At 40.0% G+C, this 20,207-nt stretch overlaps 1 protein-coding gene across 1 annotated transcript in view; it reads left to right on the forward strand.

The window, feature by feature from the left end:
- JAG2 (jagged canonical Notch ligand 2) overlaps nt 1-20,207 on the forward strand; it is a 68,232-nt gene that overhangs the window by 10,884 nt on the left and 37,141 nt on the right. The window contains exon 3 of the mRNA XM_033063518.1: nt 14,851-14,905. Within this exon, the coding sequence (XP_032919409.1) occupies nt 14,851-14,905 (55 nt within the window). The remainder of the gene's footprint in view (nt 1-14,850; nt 14,906-20,207) is intronic.

Raw genomic sequence — 20,207 nt, forward strand, 5'->3', positions numbered from 1 at the left:
TAACACCCCTGTGTTGGTTATAAACTGTTATTTAAATCATGTTTATATATAGGCCCAGATATTTTAGTGTTGTGTTTGGCTGTTGGATACCTTTGTAGAACAGAGTAGTTTTCCATGATTCATCCACACATTGGTGCTTTCTCCTATCAGAAAGTGAGGAAGGGAAGGAAGCAAGGAAAATAAAGTGTTTGGACTTGCACAGACGTGTAAGGTGTTGGCTGTCAAATATTTAGTGCTCCTGCAGAGCTTTCTGATATTTGCTGTTCAGCTGTGATAACTCCAGGGTTGTGGAGAGGCTACCAAGCTGTAAACCACACATCTCCTGTTCCCAGGAGATGAAGGTGAAGTGGTTGCCCAACCCCAGCTGGTGGCAATCCTTCAGAAGTTAATTTCCAGAATTCAGATTCCCTTTATCTAACATTGCATGGGCTTGGACTGAGGGCTGTCAGAATGTTAATTGTCTCAGGGCTTAGGAAGAAGTGCAAACTGTTGCATGTATCACCAGATCTTCTCAAGCTGCTCATATCTATTCCCAGATCACTGCAAATGTAAGGGAAACAAAATAAGCTTCGGCTGACAGGAAAGATGGTCTCAGCTTGTGGCAGCTTGCTCTCAGTGATAATTTGTTTGTCCCTAAGCCATTAGGATGGATTTTGAAGATTTGGTACTCTGTGAATCTTCAGCTTGCCGAGGAATCTGGAGAAAGTTGGAACAGCAGGGAGTTGGTGGCAAATGAAGTGCTGAAACTGTAAAGTAGTACTGGGACATATTTTTGAGTTATGGCTCCAGCTTTGAACTAAAAAAATTACTCTGCTTTTTTTAATGTTGGCCTACTTTCCATGGCTTTGTTGTGTTCTCTGTTGATACTCATCCTTATGAGAAAAGCTATAACATTGTTACCCACCAGAGGAGTAACTAGGGGTCAGCAGTGAAATAAATTTGAGGACTTGCTGACATAATCTCCCTTTCTTAGCTTCCAGATCCATGTCAGTGGGAGGAGAAGGGGGAAAAAATAGAGAAGCATTCTGAATTTACATGCTTAGAGTAAATTTACAAGCATGTGCTTACTTTCAAAGGCTGCTTCATGTACTTTGCTACCTTTGTTACAAAGTTTTCCTTCCAAAGGTGGGCCCATTTGTGGTTTTTGTCTGTTTTGTAATAATGTAAAGCTATATCAGGTCCCCTCCAGTTTACATGAATCTGAAAGAGGTGATTGGATATTGGAGTTCTGATGCTGCATTGTTACAGTGGGATTGATCATGTCTTGGTTGTTGTATATTTAAATAGCCTGGAATTGTGAGCTACATATACTGTTTTATGCTGTATTTCTTTGCTACTGTAAGCAATTTATATTTAATGATAATGAAGTGCAATGTAGTGGTTGGTGCTGCAAACATGATAAAGATTTACTGTAACCACAGAGTACTGTTCAGAAGATTCAGTCCTGCTGCTGGAGTAAGATTGAAGCATTTATTTCAGGAATGTGTTCATAAACTTTAGTTTTTTCACAGCTGAACTCTGGCTCTACCACGTACACTTTGCTGTGTGCAGAATCACTTTATTCAAGTTCCTTGTGTGTGCTGATCTACATGAAAGAACTTGCACCTACTCTTAGAGTGGTGACTCTTATTTTTCTGCTCAACTTCTTCCTGCAAATTTACACAGAACTAAAATAAGGTGGTTTTTTACTGTTTGCTTCCCTACCAGCCTCTTTAGCATGTGTAGAAGTTGAAAACTGAGTGTTTTGTTGGGGGTGAAATGAGGGACAGCTTAGGTGTGTTGTCCCTTTCTTTTGGATTAATGACATTTCTGTTACGAGCCATGAGCACATCTAAGCTCTGTTTGCCAAGTCTCTTGTGGAAATGTGGAGTTCAAATTGACTGAAACTCTTGAGTGACTCGATGTAGCAATAAAACAGAGATAATTGTGTTTGTTATTGTTGAAAAGGCTTGTGGTGATACCTGTGCTCAGAACCAAAGCCATGGGAGGAAAAGAATGGGTTTTGTTTCGATTGAGTGAGGGTTTGATCCATCAGCTGCTGCCATCACTGTGGGCCAGTGGGGTCTTTGTTTCATGTCCCTTCCAGCTGTGGCTGCTGCTGCCCAGGGAGCTCTGGGGGTGACTCACATGGGTAGGACTGATGAGGGAATTGAAGAGGACTCAGAAAAACAGTGCCACAATCTCTGCTCCCTTGGGAACTGTGGTTGAGTGTGAGCCTCTCCTCTTCCTAAGGCAAGACATCTAGAGCTCATTAGCTGGAATTGGTTTTGTGGGCATTTGCTTTTTCAAAAACAAAGGGAAAGATTGCAGTGCTATCAACAGCTAACATTATTTAAAAGGGTTAAGATTAAAACACTACTCTGTGTTCCTGGGACCTTTGCATACATAGAACTTGGGGGCATAACTGTTTTTTTATATATTTGCTTACTTTTAGTATGCATATTTCCAATACAAAAGAGAATGCATGCAGGTGTTCTGTGTTTAGAACAATAATTAAAGTATGTTATTACATAGTTAGTTTAATTCCCTCTTGACTTCAAGTTGAAATTATAATGATGCATGGCTTCAAGTGCCCAGAGGACACTAATATCCATGCCACATGGAGTGCAGAGGGGAGGGGAAGAGCAGTATTAATTACTAGTTCATCTTTGAATTCTAAATATTAGCATAAAACAAGACTTACACTAACCGTTAATGGGCCTTCATGGTTGTTACAAACACTTCAAAAGAGACAATCTAGCTACACTTTCATTAATGCAACAAGAAAGTGTGTGTATAATGGGCTTAATTTATCTTGGACTTCTTCCAAAACTTTAGGAAAAGAGTAGGACGTGGATACTTGGTTAATATCAAGTTTGTCTGAAACAGTTCAAAGGTGGTAGCAAGGCTGAAAGCTTCCACTTAAATCTAATAGAGTGATGTTCAGATGGCCCCCAACTGCCTGGCTGTACAAGTCTCTTTATCTGAAAGTCTTTTTTGTCTGTTCCCTAATTTCATCAATACTTCTGTTCTTTGCTATTGGATTAACTGTGGGTGGATTTCTGGAAACTCCTAGTGCCAGCTCCAGCTGTGGTGGGGAGGACTGCAGCTTATTAGTTGTGCAGTCATGAAAGCATCTTAAGATGGAGTTGGTTTATTTTCCTGGAACATAATGATTGGGCAAAGTGTGTGTTGACATGTAATGCTATGATCCTCTGTCTAAGCCAGTGGATTCTGATTTTTTTTTTTTAAACCATGAAACATCTACTGGAATTGCTACTCTGATCTTGTATATAATTTCTGATTTAATTTCAATTTCTAATCTCAAAACTCAACATCTTATGTTCTCTCTGAATAGGATGGAAGGCTGTTATTTAAGGTTCAAGTGTATTTTCAGGATCAATGCACGTGGGGTTAATTTCATTTTCCTTTCTGCTGCTTTTGCTCTAGAGCTCTCAGAAAGGGAAATGTAACTGGAGAATGTTAACTAGGCTCTCCTGTTTGAGAGGCAGAATACAAACTGTGATACTTGTTTGACAGTTATCAGGTAGGCTACTAAAGTGTTCCTTTTGTGTGGTTGTAGTGTTCCATACCAAATCCTATTGCTCTGGTTGGTAGCTGTTATACTTAAAATAGTGTTGGTAATTGGCTGGCTTCTCTACTACTTAATTTCTTCTGTGGTGTAGAAGAATATCTTGCTAATGCTATTTTATATTCCAGTATACTTTTGAGAAACCTCACTGGGACAGGCACAGTAACACCCATATCAAAGGATACCCAAATATTTGTTAACTTTTAATCAGACTACCTAGAGGTTTAGTGTATCTATAGATATCTTGGGTAAACTATCAGAGGGGAGCTGTGCCTGTAGGAAGGATGACTAATGGTTTTTCTATAACTGTTTTGGATTCTGTGCTCATTAGCTCTTAACTCCTTGAAACAAAGCAAAGTGATGAACAGGGTGGTTTAAGACTGTTTTCAGGTGGATTTTACCTTGTGTACATGTCATTCTTCTTTATGGTGTCAATTTTTCTTTCACAGTGGTCATGTATAAACAGCACTGCTGTGTCAGACTGCTTGGACAAGCTGTCCTTTTTTGGGGCCCATTTTCCACATGCCTAGAACTTTTTATGGGATACTAGACCTCTGCCCAGCAGACGTGAGGATCAGCTCCAAGATGCTTTTGCCGTGTTTTTTGTTGTGTATTGGAGTAGAATTGGTGAGCTGGGCTTCTTTTACCTGAAAGAAAAGCAGTTTCTCAGTTGTCAAAGGGTATTGAGTTTCTGCAAGTCTTTTCCCAGGACTTGTTAGAGACCTGCACGACAAGGTCTTACGTGTTTACTGACAAAAACTTTCAAGGCATATTTTTCCTTACTGAAGATTGTGAAAAAGTTAAAATGAAAAATATTATCAGCAGTTGGTTTATACCTCTCTACAGGTATGGCTCCAGAAGGCCTGTGATATCTTAATTCCTGCTTCTCTACTCCTGTTTATTTTGATCTAAAATGTGTTTCCTGAGTCATTAAGGAGTCTGATCTCTGATCAAATTCCAAATCTGTGTTGTCTGAGGCCTGGGCTGAGGCTGTAGGAACTGTCAGGCACACGGATATTGACCCAAATTGCTAAAAGGATGTATTGCTCTTTCCATTTATCAGGAGTAGTCCAGGGGTCTATGCAGAGTATCTAGAAGCATCTTTTGGAAATCTAGCTAATTAATCTGGTTTGCTCTGAAGAGACTGGTTCTTTCAGTAGTTTCTCTGGGATCTTGTGTAATGACAAGGATTCCTTATGTGACTTCAAGTTGTGCTTTATGGAGAGTAGTGTTGCATTTGGGGTGGTTCAATCAACTAGGGGAAGTCCTATAGCAAGTCTGTGACTGTTTTTTGCTTTTTATTCCCTCTCATCTCCTTCCTAACATGTTTTTTTTTAGCTGTTATTTCCAGACTGTCACAGATGCTCTTGCCTTCACAGCTTCTGTGCCAGTCATGCTAAACTAATCTTCGTCTTTCCTATTCTATTCTTTCCCTAATTCTCCAGGGAGAATTAAGATGATGTTTTGAAAGCTGTTTTGTTCCTTAGACTGGTTCCTGAGTGGCTGAGAGACCCAGCTTTTAATGGGAGAAGTGTTTCTTGCTTACTCTTTAGCTGATATGGAATATCATGTGTGGCTGGTGTGACACTTGGCTCAGTGACACACGCAGACAGTGCAGAATCACTTTCTTAGTGCAGGAAGGTTAATTAGGAAAAGCACTAGCCTTCATCGGTGCCACATGGAAGCCATGGTTGGTTTTGGCTAGTGTGAACAGAATAGCTGAAGTTTGGACATGAATTGGGAAATGATTTCAGTTATTTTTCTGTGTAAACCTTGGTTTACCAACCTTCTCCAAAATAAGTAGTGGTTTTCTTATGGTTAAACCAGGATTTTTGTCACAAATACACTGATGAATTTTTGTGGGAAAAATTGCTATGAAAACCTTAAGCTTTGTATTTCACTTGACACTTGTCAATCTTCTAGTGAAATAAGTGCTTGCTGTATTTGAACATTGCTGTTGTCTTGCCTTGAATGACAGTATGTTCTGCTTTGTGTCACCTGATTTAATCACTATTAAAAGGCTGTCTGGATTACCTTTTCCTCAGGGGAAGTTTGAGAAGCCTACAGTCCTCTAAACCTTTATTCTGAATAATAAAATCTCCCAGTTAGTAGCTTTAGCTCAGCTTGTCTTTTTTTATCTGCATAGCATTTGTTGCATTTACTGCAACAGGTACCTGATTGAATAGCATGCATGGGTTGGTGATTTCTGCATTTGTTCTATTTCATGTGACATTTCAGTGTTGCAGAAAAGAGAATCTTCATTAAATTTTTCAATTATGTCTTCTGTCATGGTTTTCAAAGAGGAGTTCTAAGGTATAATTATAAATCTGATTTAGAATTGTACTTTGTTTCTCCTGGCTTCCTTTTCTTCCTCACTTTTTGGTCACAATTTTGATTGTCCTGAGATAGATGGTAAAGGCTCAGTGCAAGATTCTGCAGTGTAATTGTTTGATTAATTTTAACACTGTCTTGTTTTAAGGTCAACCATCAGAAAAAGTGAAATACTTGCTTTAGAGCCACACCAGTATTGGGATTGGAGTTCAGGGAATGTAAACAAATGCTCATTGGAGGTTAAGGGCAAGAGTATAAAAAACTGCTGGTCATTGTCTCTAGCTCTATTTTCAACCTGAGAGCCTCCAGAAACAGTTGTGGTTGGTCTCTGAAAAGTTCCTGCCAGTTTGCCCTTGGACCCACAAAACTCCTAAAACCACTTTTCCCTTGGGCCACCTGTAGCATTTTGCTAAGTCCTGCCAAAATGCCATCTCCTCTGACTTAATTTCTTCAGGCCATGACTCCTGTTAGCTTATTTTCTTACATTTTAATTCTTACCAGGACCATGGAAATAGGTGATCTACTCCTGACCCATCCCTAGGGCCTGTTGAAGCATTTAAGCTTCTGTCACTTAGTCCTGTTGTGTCTTTTTCAGACTGAGGAGTTATGGCCAAGTCTTGAATTTCTCTCATGGAAATAACTTGATTCTTTGTTCCTCCTTCTTGTGTTTCTCTGAACCTTTGCTTTCTGCAGTCCTCTTCCTGGAAGATTTTTGTTGTTCTCTAACTTCTTTTTCTATCCAGGGTGCTCTTTTCAACAGACTTTTGAATATTAAGTAGTCAAGGATAAGAGTGGGAGGCAGATCTCTTACTGTGATCAAAGAACTTGTGTTGAGTTTGTGAAGGGAACTTGCTTAGCTGGGAGAAGCTACATAGCTTTGGTGGATTGAAGGAGTAGCTGGTTATGGTTATCAAAAGATGTATTTAGTGATGCCTTGCTTCTCAAAACAGATTTGCACAGAAGAACAAGGTCACAGGTGTCATTAACCCAGGGCTGGGATGGGCTCTATGAAAATTAGTTTACATTTAACAAGGCTGGAAGTTAAAATGACTCTTGCAATGCTGTACTCCTACTACAGCAGTTGGTACAAAGAATTCTGAAAGGATAGCATGGAAAGAGAAAAGAATAAGAAGTTGTTTAAAGACCATCTAGAATGTCATTGTTCTAGTAACTAGAATAAAGTTACTGGTAGTTAATCTAAGATACTTATTAAAAAAATAATTGCATTAAACTTATTCAGTTGGGGAAAAATCATCTTTCCTCATTGATATAAGCCAGTGCTTTTGTTGAGACTTGTGTCAGAGGAGGTGCCTAGAAATGGCATAGGCAAAAGGCATTTGCAGTAAAATAGAGGTGTTTCAAGAAAACTGATAGCTTATGGCATGGATTGGTGTTAAATATGGATATTCTTGTTTCTTGCTGGAAAATCTCAAGAAAGGCAAGTTATCATGGCAGTCCTGAGTAGCTGAATTGTCACTGATTTTTTTTTGTTTGGTTCTGAAAGTATATGGAAAACAGTATATGGATTTTCAAGTCCATCCTATGGTGTTTGCTGAAATTTAAGTGGCCACAGTTGGCAGCTTGTACTTCATAGTTGGAACTTAATCTCCCTGAACAGAGCAGAGATGTGTACATGCTGGAATCAGGGGAAGGGGGATGGATAGGGTGGGGATGAATAGCAGTAATGCTAGTCCAAGGGAACAGAAGTAATGCTTGCCTCTGCTTTTTATAGCTGTCTGCTATGTGTGTAGTGGTGAAAGGGACTGCTTTAAAGCAAGAGGGGCTCTTCTAGGAGCTGAGAGCAGTCAGCAGATGAGCTCTTCAGATGAAATCCTCACATGACTGCTGCCTGGTCACATCTCCTGCAGGCTTTTTTAATGAGAAGCTAAGGACTTGCTCTTGGTGCTGTGAAAACTCTTCCTGGAGTGCCTGTTTCCTTTTTCCCCAGGGATGCTGCTGCCCTGGCTGCAACAGCTGTCTGACAGGTGCTCTCAGAGATCAGGGCCAGTGCTGAACCAAATATGCCATCTCTGACTTGCCATCTGTCATAAGGTTGACTTGGCTGAGATGTGCTTTGAGTTTCTGTCTAGGGTGCTCAGTTATAAAAAAGTTGTGGTGTCATTGTTCCCATGGTTTAGCTTCTCATATGTAGGTGACTCTCCAAAGGGCTCTCACTTTGTTTTTATGTGGTCTGAGGTGTCTGTATTCATGTCCTGCCTTGAGGAGCTCCAGTCTGTCATGGCACTTTGGGCTTCTGTGAAAATGGGTCACTGTTTCCTACAGGCATTAGCTGAAGCTAGTATGAGACTTAAGATGATTTTTGAGAACTCCACAGCTGGAATGTTTGCTGTCCCATGATATATAAAGACCCCTTCACACTGAGAAACTCTTGCTGCATTCTGCCACTGCAGAAGGATCAGAGTGTCTTCTGACTTTCACATGAAGATCTTAGTACAAATGTGTTCTCTGGTGTAAGGCATGTCAGGATCCTGGTAGTTTGATCACCCTGGAGAGAAGCACACTGCTCCTCTTTCAAAAAACACTAGGCACTGCCAAATAGGTGTTGTAATATCCCTTTGAGTTCCTCCTTCAAGTTGTTTTATCTTTCAGATGCATGCAGATGGTCGTTGGTAGGATTCTTCCACCTAGTTGCTGGGTAATTTTCTTCAGCTGAAGTGAGTCTCTACCTGGCTGTTAAATTTGATAAATTAACTCCATGACTGACTCTTAGTCACCTATTGTTTTTATTTGTGCTCTTTTTGCAATGAAATGATCTTTAATAGTCTAGATTTCCCTCTGCCACCCCCATATGGACACACACATACACACCCCTCCAGATCTGGTTTTGCTTAGTTTGGTGGAGGAGTGGAATGAGTGTTCAGACTCATGTAGGTGGAGATATCAGCCTGTTGTCTGTTGACCATGGCAAAAAATAGCCCCTCTCACCCCTCCCTGGCTTTGCACACTTCCTAAAGATTGTCAGGTGGGGCTAATTCACAGAGTTCCCCTCACACAACAGTGGGGCTCCAGAGTTTGTAAACATCATCTTGCTTTTGTGACTGGGCCAAGAGGAGTATAACTGCAGTAATTGCTCTCAAATAGAAAACTTGAACTTGCTCAACTGCTTTCTGCTATCTGCTGCTGATGTTTGCAGGACTCTTACCAGCCTTCCTCTCCTAACAAAATGGGGTTGTTTGGCCCTGGTTTCCAAAGGGAAAACTTTTGTTTAGGAGTCACTGTGCTCACTCCTTTAATCAAAAATGAAGATGTAGAGGATGCTCGTCCTTATGATTTTGTATGGTGGATGGTCTGTGAATTCAGCAGAGAAGCTTCTTACATGCAAGTGGCTGAAATATCCTTCAAGTTTCAGAAAAAGCCCCCTGCCCTGTCCCTGCCCCCAACCTCCATGTTCCCCCCAAACAGGGATGATTTACTCCTTCAGTAAAGATCCCTGTTGTGACTTTATAATGTCTGTTCCTAAAAGATAACCCTGCAGACTATCTGTCTGCCCTAAAATTTGTACTGACTGTGACTCCTAGGTCTTCTCAGAATCTTTCTTCGTTTCTTCCTTATTCACTTTCCACCTCTGGGTTATTCATGAGGAAGTTGTATGAACTTGCTGCAGAGTTCCTGGGGAAGGAAATGGAATATGTTTGCCTTGAAGTCAGCTTTTTCCATGGCAATCAGGCTGCCTGGGGGAGGGGGAGAGGTGCTGAAACAAGAAAGGGGGGCAAGCCCCCAGACGTGTGCTTGTCTCACTTGACTCAAAGTTTGTCATGAAAGTATGAGAATTGACTGTGCTGATCAAGACTTGGTGGACTTGGCTGCAAGAAATATTGCTGGTGGCTTGTTACAGAAGTTAACCTGCAGTAAGACTAGTGATATGCTATCCAGTGTTTGGATAGTTGAAATGTTTGAGTGCAGATGTTACCTGTGCTTGATTGAGGTTTGAAAAGAAACAGTATTCACTGGAGAAGAGACCCTGCATTTACTGTGTGACTGTAGAACAGGAAGATAAGGTGGGCTTGGGATTTGTTTAGGAACCATACTTTTTTTCTACTTCTTGCTTATTCTTAAAACATTTTTCTATGTAGAAAATCCAGTCAGTCCTTTTATTTGTGTGAAATTAATAATTTTTTGTCTGTTACCATAAAAATCACAATAGAATGTTATTAATGCAGAAAACTTCAAGTATTGATTTCAGCTCAAACTTCACCTTTGACATTTTTCAGACTGTGGGTTGGAGAAGTTGTATACCTGACTGAAAATGCTGTCATCAGATTGATCATCTTTCTTGGGATGAGAATTCTGGCATGACTGGTTTGCCAAAAAACCCCTACCTTTTGAATGTTGATTTGCAGATATCAAGGCAATAGTAACAGTTCATGAAAGGAGAGTGCCAAACCAATATTACAGGTCTTGTTTCCCCCTCCCCAGAAAGGAGGTCGCTGGGATAGTGTGGGGAGTGTTTTGTTTAGTGTAAACAGTGGAATAATGCTTTGAAGTTGCTTGTGTCAACACCAATCCTGAGAAAAAAAACACAACTGAGGCAGCATCACCAGGATAAACAGATTTAATTTGTATCTTTCCAAGCTACTTGGCTTATCTGTTTAGTTAACTCCTACGAAGTGGCTCTTGCATAAGCTGTGCTCTTCTGCACAAGTGCACTGATGCTCTTCTGACTTGTAGCCTTTAACATCTTCTGAGTTTTGATGAGCACAAATGGTGTTGTGAGTTTAGGTTCATTTTTTGGACAGAATTAATCACTGGAGTCAGTACAGTCAAGTCTGTTTCCAGTGCTGTATATTCCATATCTTCATCCCCTCCCCCTCAAATCTGGACCATGGTCACTTTAACAATATTTTCTAAATATTTTGCTGGTACTGGTTGAAATGAACAGGTAGTACTTCACAAAGCTTTTTGTAGATATCGGAGCAGACTGGAATATGGATGTCCTGCTGTTCTATTAGCCCACAGCAAGAGATGTGTAAAAGTTAAAGAACCAGGTGTGGTGTGTGTATTATGTGTAAGACTTTTGATTTTGGGGCATTCCTAGGATGCTTGTGTAGTGTTTTTTGTTGGATTTATGCATGAACTTGAGCACATGTCAACAGTCTGTAGAGAAAACGTTCTTAAAAAATTCTAAGTGAGTCTGTTGATATTAAAGATACATCAAAAAGCCAAGACAGTGCTGGATGATATGAGGGGGTTCAAGATTTGCTGTATGGGTAGTCCTTAGTTCTGGACAGGAGCTAAGCTAGTGCAAGTCCTGTTGCTGTTCTCTGTAAGCACAGTTTAAGAAAGATGGCTGGTGACAGTGTCTCTGCTATAGATGAGTTACTTGCAGCTGGTGTCAGCAGAGGTGTTGGTTAGTCTGTGTTAAGACTTTCTGTAGAAGGGTATAGACATGACTAATGTCAACTAATGGTAGAGTTCTCATAAAATGAATATGACCAGTATGAAGCTGAAAATATTAAATTTTAATAAATATTAATTTATAATTTATATCCATAAGTGTTATTAAAATTCAGTGCTTACTCTGCTTATTAGATAAGGTTATGCTCAGGGTGAGTGTATGAATGTTAAAATTTCCACTTATTATTTTGGTAGTAAAATGTGTTTTTGATAATTGAGCCATAACTGGGAAGCTCTGTGCTGCATATTATGAACATATTTAGTAACACAGATGCTTTTTTGTAAGTTTTCAGCTGTCATTTTAAAGTGAAGTGCAAAATTCAAAGAAATGTAAGCAGATCTAGTGCAAGACTTGATACATGTGGTAGTGGGAAAGATTGGGTTTTTTGAACAAGTGGGTTAAGGACCAGTTTTCTGTTGAGGTGTAGTGATGTGGTGTGATGATCCATTGCACTACCACAGGGAGGAATTCCTCTTTCAAGTTATTGGCCAGCTGGAGATGAGGAAGGGTGGCAGGTTGGGTTGGTAACCTTAACTATCCTCTCTGGAGGTAAATTAGCCATAAAAATTAGTTGTATGCTTGCATTCTTTCTGTGTCTGTTTGGGGTTTTTAAAGGGTGACTCTGTAACTCAGCAGAGAGTAGAAGTTGCATGACTGAGAACTCTCCCAGCTGAAACTGATGGTGCAGTAAATGCACATTTGTCTATCAGAGCTGTGTAGTGCCATTTGATTAACATCTCTAATCTCCTGCAAGTGTGGCTGCAAGCCTTCCTGAAAGCTTACACTCCAAATGCTTGTTCATGTGTGAACAGCCGAGTGCCAGCCTGGTCACCCATAAAAGCAGACACGGGGAAGTGAAGGGATTTGAAAACACTAATGTCTTTGTTGTGTGGGTTCTTTAAACTTATTACAGGTAGGCTGTGGTTCTTGATGGTGGCCAGTGGGAGGATGGCCAAAGCAAGTGCTGAGGACCAGGCCTGTGGGACCTGGGGCTTGCAAAGCCACGAGGCGGCAGCACGAGCTGTGTGGGTTCCTCCACGTTTTGGGGGAGCAGCTCTGCACCAGAGCTCATTGTGTACTATTAAGTTTTTATAAGATTGTAAAGCAATATTTTCTGCTCCAGACACTACGCCAACTTAGACCATGAGGTTTGCCGTCAGAGCTGTGGGATTTCTTGTTTTAAACATCTTACAAATATGTAGGATGCCTCTTTATCCCCATTCACACTGTCCAGCACGATCATGCAGGAACAGTGCATTGTGTGGAACTCTTTGCCCACGAAAATAAATCCCTTGGCATCCTGAACATGGATACAAATCTGCTTTCAAATGGTGTGATGGGAAAGCATAGATGACAGTCTGTTTCCTAAGACGGCAAGTCCATCTTAAATTTTTTGCTGCCTTTTGTTGGCAGTCAGATGCAACAGCCAATTTGCAGTAGGAAAGACCAGCCCTTACATAAGTAAATGGATGTCTGGAAGCACTTGAGCACTGGTCTAAACTAATACAAATCAAACAGGAAAACTAAGGGGAATGTTAGAAAGTAAGTAGCTAAAAGTGGAAGATATGAATAACTTTGGACCTTGCACTGATTGGCAGTATTCTGCCTAGATTAGTTTATAATTTTGATACAAAATAAGGAGACATGCTGTTGCCAGAAGATAGTGTTAAGGCAGTATTATATAGAACTTATTTTCTCAACTATTCAATGTATGAGTGGTTTTGTTTTATTTTTTCAGGAAGAGGGGTTGCAAGTAGTGTTTTCAGAATACAGTAGAATCCTATCTGCTTTCCTAAGTGCTGAGACTGGAGAGTGCAGGGAATTGGAGGGTGAAGCTACTGAAATGCTCTGCTAATATTTGTCTTTAAAAATTGGGTGGAGTTGAGTGGAGTTGAGCTGTGCTGTCATACCCCAGAGACAGAGCCCTTTGCTTTCTCAGCTGATCTCTGTTGTCCATTTCCAAGGGCAGTACAAACTCAAGTATGTCTCTGTCCAGTATGGTCACTGCTGAGCTCCCTGTTCCCTTCCTTTCTTTAGTCTAATCTAGATAGTCACCACTAACCTGTTTCTGTTTCAGTGATGTAAAATCATCTTCCCTAGTGTATGTCTGAAGCTGAGAACACAGTAGAAAGACTTGCTTTGAAAGGCTGAGTTGTGGTTTGTGTTAATATAACTGAACAGGAAAACAAGCACTCAAGTGCATTTCTGAGTAGAAAGATCTCTGCTGCAGTCATGGAAGACCTCAAACAGAGCCCTTCTGCTTGGGGTGCTGCACTGATCCTGTTGTTGCTGCTGTTCTAAAGTGGGGAGGTTTCAATGTTAGATCAACCCTCCTTGGTGTGGAGTTGGGGGGTGTAAAGCACATAAGGAGCTATCTCAAAATAAAAACACACATTTCTTGATGTAAGAATAAAATACTCCTAATGACCCTGAGGAAGATGGCTGAGTTCTCACATGATCCTCTCCTAAAGAGGGTCCTTGCAATTTCTTGGCTGAATGTCCCCATGCCCATGTGAATTTATAGATCATTAGGCTGTGAACTGTGCACACATTAGGGCTTGGCTCTGAAGATGTGTATAGGAGGACTTTAGGATAGTGGTGCAATAACTCTTTTCTGTTCTTGATGGTTTTTCCTTGATTTTGAATATATGTGAGGATCTCAGTGTTACTTGTGGCACTTGGAAACGATCAAAGCTGAATTGTTTGACAGCTATGCTTGTTCAACTCAAAGCAGTTAAAAATTACCTGTATGCATAACTTCTTTCTAAATAAGTTTAGTATTTGAATATCAACATCTGTCCTATGTATTTGATCATAAACCAAGGAAAACACCTGAGGCCTTGGTTTAGTGAAGTAATCGTATTTTTTCTAAATCATTCAAGAACTGTCTGAAATATTTTTTTTCCTCAGGGAAAAAGTACAGTACCAGGTGTGCTTACTGTAATAATTGTTTCTGCTGTCTCTTTTTCAGATCTGTTTTTTATGCTACCCATTAATGAGAAAGAAGCCTAAATTTTTGATAGATGCAGGGTGAATTGTGTATTTCTTCTTTTAGAAGATCTGGTATAGACTTATCTGACATGTGATTTCTAGAGGGTGGCTCTCATTCCTTTTTAGGAGAAGGTGGTTCAGTTGTTTAAGTTTTAAATATCTCAGCTGTTTCCCAAGGTTCAGAACTTGATTTCATTTAAACCTTTTAGGGCTGCTCCTGCAAAGGATTTCTGTGGCTAAGCAAAGCTGAAAATTAGATGCAGTGGGAGGAGAATAATCATAATAATTCAGTCCTCATGTGTCTGCATGGAATGTTTTTGTTTTGCTGTTAGCATGGCTTGTCCCACAATTTCTAATGCTGTTTTATTTCATGCTTTTGAGAAGATGCCTTCAAGGGCTTTCACATGACAACAGAGAAATGAAATTTTCAACTGCTTTCAGCTGGCTTTCTTGTAGCAGTAGTATCTGTTTATTTCAAATCAGTTTGTCTGGTTATAACAGTTTTTTATTACAATCTAATTGGTGTCTTGTTTTTTTTCAGAGGTCGTTCACATTAATATTAGAAGCATGGGATTGGGATAATGATACAAAAGCTGGTGAGTATTTATATGAAGCTTGGACTTGGTACTTTGTGCTGTATGTGTGCAAACTGGGGAGGGGGACAATTGTGTCCTGCTGCAATCAGCCATCCCTCCAAATCAGCTCTGGGAAAACCTGTTGTCTGACTAAAGGGCATGTACAAATCCAATCAGTGAGTATTGGGTTAGGAACTGTGAAAAATTATTGCTGCATAGGAAAAAGAATGGACAGTTGTAAATAAAGGGTGTAATTAATGTAATAAATGTTTGCAGGTCATGCTATGCCCCTTTTTTGTAAAAAAAAAAAATAAATCTGTAGAGTTGCACTTCAAATTCTCCTCTGTGATCATACTATAGAATAATTTCCATGATCATGTGAACAGTTAAACATTCTTTCTCCCCATAAGGAAAGCATACTTCATGTTTTTGATGAAATTGTTCTAAATCATGGTATGATCCCCTCTCTGTTTCTCTTATAGTACTGAAGCTTACCTTGCTTTTTCAGTCTTTAAATGCTAACACTCAGTGACAAGACAGGGTTATGGATCTGAAGTGAAGGCAAGATTATTTTATAAATACTTCAAAATCAAGTCAAGGTGCTGATTGCCACAATGCTGCTAAAGCAGGACTCCAGCTTGAACCTACTCTTTGTAAAAGGTTTATAAACATGTCTTAAAATAACTAATTCTTCTGGCTATAAGAAAAAAAATGAACCTCAGACTTGCATTGTGGTTATTGATGGACTATTTCATTTCAGTTGGGATCAATGTAGAGGAAGGTAAGTGTTTGAACATCAAGATAGTGAATAGGTTATATATATATGTATATATATCCCAAATTATCAGATGATCAGTATCAGTAATGATGAGTTTATTTGTTCCTGAACCCTTCTTCTGTTAGAATTAAACTTCTTTTGTCTTGTTTAACAGCTCCTTTAGCCTTTTTCTGTTGGCTATGTTTTCTTTATATCTCTGTTAATGTTGCTGCAACCCTTCAGTTGAGTCTGTCCACAGCCTTCTTGAATGGCACTTCCTAAAGCTGGGTGTGGTATTCAAAATGAGATCTTATGTACTGAGCAGAGTACACCTGAATCTTGAATAAGTTTAGATACCTATAGTAACAGATTGCAGGAATCCTCTTCTTTGCTTTGTTTAAAATATACTTATTATATAATGTTAGTTAATTTAAATGGTTTCCAGCTTGGGAATAATTTATCTAGGGGCAGCTGGTACAGCAAATATTAGAATATTCATGTCCTAGTTACAGAGGGCAAATCAACTCATGAGGTGGTGTAGAAAGGACATGAAGAGACAGCCTGTCCTGCAAATCATCTGTATGCATTCAAGTGCTGGATTGCATTTTTTAATTAGCTTCTTAATAAATAATAATATTGTAGCTTTCTGTTTATTTCTTAGAATTTGCAGAATCCTCTTACAGATCTGTAGCTTTAAACTCCAGGTTTCTTTCAAATATGTTTCATGAGAGGACAATCACCTCAGGCTTCTTTTAGGTCTTTGTTATGCTTTTTAGTTTAACAAGCTCTAACAAATCTCTTGCATTCTTTTTTTTTTTTTTTCCCCTGAACTTCAGGCCAACAGGATATAGAGTGTCTTCTGGAGGCCCAGTGTGCCATCTCCTTAAATTAACAGTTTCTGTGAACTGTGGGAGAGTATATAAGTGTCAGATTACAGTTTAGCTCTATGAGAAACTGCTGATGGAAAGTGAACTTCCCTTTAATTTCGGCTGCCAGAGAGAGGTACTGCAGAGTTGTATTGCAGCTGAAACCTTGGAGGCTTGTCAGGTGAATTTAGGAAGGGTTTCTTGGCCTGTAATTTGGCAGAAGACTAGCTAAGTGCTTGTCTTGGTAAAATGTTTCTATAGTCTGTTTTCTGATTCTGTGATAGAGACCTGTTGCTTTACCATGCTTCAGTTTAGATTTGCATATAAGATGCCTAGTAAGAATTCCTTAATGTTGAAGGTGTTCTTTTTTTTTTTTTTGAGGGATGTTGGCTGTGAGTCCTGCAGTAGGTTTTGCCTTGTGAATCTGTCAAGATGCAAAAATGCTTTACTTGTATTTTTGCAAGCACCATTGAACTGCCAAACAGGCACAGATCAGTAAAAATTCACATGTTGGAGAAGAGGAAGGGGAATAGAGTATCTCCTGCAGAGAAAAGACAATGTCTGGTCCTGGAGGGGTGAAGTGAATGTGGAAAGAGTAACTCCCTGTCAATCCTGAGCGCTGTGCTGATCTGGGGATCAGGTTACTTGGATCTTCTGTTGCTACTGTAAGATAGATTAATCAAAGTAATTGCCAGAGTCTGTTTATAAGCTGATTAATTAGTTCTGGAGTCAGGTTTTGCTTTCCTTTAATGGTGATGAGTAAGGCTGGGAGTTAAATGTAAGATCTGTGTTCCAGCTTGGACTCTCAAGTAGGTATTAAAATCCAAAACAACCTCCCCAACAAAATAAAAACAAAACAATAGCAACAACAAAAATAAACAACAAAACCCAAATAAAACAACAAGCAAACAAAAAACTTCCCCTAAAACCTAGAAAGAGAGGCTTCCCGTGCACAACTTGAAGATTTTAGAACATTTGTCGTTGTTCCCTCCCTCTGTGTCCGTGCATCCTGCATTCTTCTTGCACTCAGTGAAGGCAGGGGGGCGAATGTTTCCCCTGTACCAATTCTTAGAGGGTCCTTCAGCCCTGATTCCTGAACTACTGATGTGTTTTTTCTCCTCCCGTGCAGCAGGGTTGTCTCGAGGGTAAGCTTGTGGCAGTGTAGTGTTACCGCTTGTTTGCTTTGGGAGGGTGCAAGGGGGAGAGGAAACTGGCTTAGATACAAAGTCACTGCAGAGAGCCTGTCGCTGTCATCTGTCACAGCACTTGCACTTTCCAGGTAAGTCACTTGACTTGGCAGAGCTCTGGGCAGTGCCCAGCCCTGCCTTGACAAAGCAGGCTGGCATCTTCCATGTGAAGTAACTTTCCATTTGACTCTGCTGCAGGGATGCAGTGGTTGCTTTCCTCCTTCCTATTAATCTGTAGGAGACTCATCTGTCCACATGCTGAAGAGAATGTGCTTCCTGAGATGGGCAGCTCCTGCTCCTTTGGATGGGAAGTTCATGTCCTGGCACTGTGCTCCCTTACAGCTACCAGCATCACCTTTTGCACAGCCCTGCTGGCTCATTGGGAATGTCTGGCCTTTGCCAAGGGGCAGGGTGCTGGTGGGCAGTGTTCTTGTTTGTATTTTGCACAGTTAAATACTCCTCAGATAAGGCTTTCTCTTCCAAAAATCAGATACTCTGGGAGCATTAAAGAACTGCCTCTTAGCCATCATCTCCTTTTATGCAAGCATCTGTACCCCTATCTGCTTTTCTAGAGAGGCTTGTAGAAAACCTGTTAATCAAGGAAATTGCTTGGGGGCTGTTTGTGTCTGTGTAAGTTTGAGTAATGGATGATGATGCTTTTTTGACCAATAACCAGACAAATTCAGTTATGCTTTTACTGGGGGCTAAAAGTAATGAGTGTGAATCCCTAAGGGAGCAAACTTGTCTCATCAAAACAGTTAGGTGAGAGAGGCTGAATATCTTTAGACACACTCTGGTATTGTGGGGGAGGAAGGAGAAACCTTGACAAACACGTTCCTCCCTGTGTTTATAGATCTCTCTGGAAGATGCACCTTCTACTTAGGATCAGTGTTGAATTTGTCTGTTAAAGTCTCATACTCTGGTTCTCAAGAATATAGTATTAGAAGTGAAATGGCTTGGAGCTGCTTCCCTCATGGTTTTTGTGGCTCAGGGTGAATTATTTGGCTTGCTTATAGCCTGTTAAACCCTACTTGTACTGATACAAGCTTGAGGAAAGACCCTTAAGACTGCATACATTCCTTTTGAAAGGAGCTTGTGAAGATAAAGTTTGAGTGTTCAAAAAGATAGAAGGAGCACTCTTGGGTTATTTCCCCTGTTCTTGACCCCTGGTATCGAGAGGTCTGTACTGCATAGGTATATTTGCAGTAGCTGTAATGCTTGTTCCAGTTAACTGGGTCTGATGAATCTCCATTAGCCTGAAGATGCCTGATAAGAATTTTATTATATAAGCCACTCCTTTAATCTCAGGACCTGTTCTTCAGTTTATCTAATGCACTTTGAGGAAACACTTTCACAGCAGTGGCTACTGCAGCTGTTTATAAGGAGCCTATGTTGCTTATAGCAGGAAAGCAGCTCTGTAATGTGTATTTGCTATTTGTTCAGTTTTCCTTGACCATCCAGTGATTCAGCATGTGTTCCTTTATAGTTTTTCAGATCAACAGTCATTGGAGGAAAATAACATTATTAAAGGATGCTGAGATGTGCCCAGGGAAGTGGTGGTGTCACCATCCCTGGAGGTATTTGCAAGACATCTAGGTGTGGCACTTGGGGACATGGTTTAGTGGTGGCCTTGGAAGTGCAGGGCTAATGGTTGGGCTTTGATGACCTTAAAGGTCTTTTCCAACCTCAAAAATTCTGTGATTCTGTCTAGTCATTGTACTTTCAATGGTGCCTGGTGTGATAAATACCCTGATGATCAAAATAAAATGCAAGCAGCCTTTTCTGTTTTGCACATGCTGCTGGGTAATGAAGGAACTCCTGACAGGAATGAGAGTTAAAGAGGGATAGGTTTCAATGTGTCTTGGCCAGCCATGAAAAATTTTGTGAAATGTTTTATGCAGTCTAATTCAAGCAAGCATGACTTACAGCTCATACATGGCAGTATACCACTTTTAGTAATAAAGCAGAGAGATGCTGTGAGGTCTTAATAATTAGAGTACCTTTCAATGCTTGGTTAAAAAGAATTCTTTTTAAGGTCAGTATTTTTTAATTTCAAAAGGCAACATTTTTATAGAAGAGAGCTTGGAAAAATATGTCAAGAGAGCAAGATACTTTGGAGAACCTGGTACTTTTGTAACTATTGTTTTAATATTGGAGGGGCTGAAAATTGTCACTTCAGACCTTTAATGTGGGAAAATGCTACTTTGCTATGAGATGGACAGGATTCCTCTAATCTGCCAATGATGTTCTGGCTGAGAAAGTCACTCCTTGGGTTTTGTTTTCTAAACATAGGAGGTTAATGAGTTCTAGAAAGCAGCTGAGTAGGTAAAATGCATTTGCTTATAGGTGGTAGCTTAGTATTTCTTGCTACAAGCTTGGAATGTTCTACATTATTAATAATTTGAGTTTGAGGCTTTATCTCGCTATCATCTCATCTTCTTGCTGTGTGCAATTTTTTGGTTATTAATTTCTTTTAACATGTACTTTGCGGACTCTTTATTTAAAGAAAATGA

Source organism: Catharus ustulatus, chromosome 6 (genome assembly GCF_009819885.2).
Source record: "Catharus ustulatus isolate bCatUst1 chromosome 6, bCatUst1.pri.v2, whole genome shotgun sequence".
NCBI lineage: Eukaryota > Metazoa > Chordata > Aves > Passeriformes > Turdidae > Catharus > Catharus ustulatus.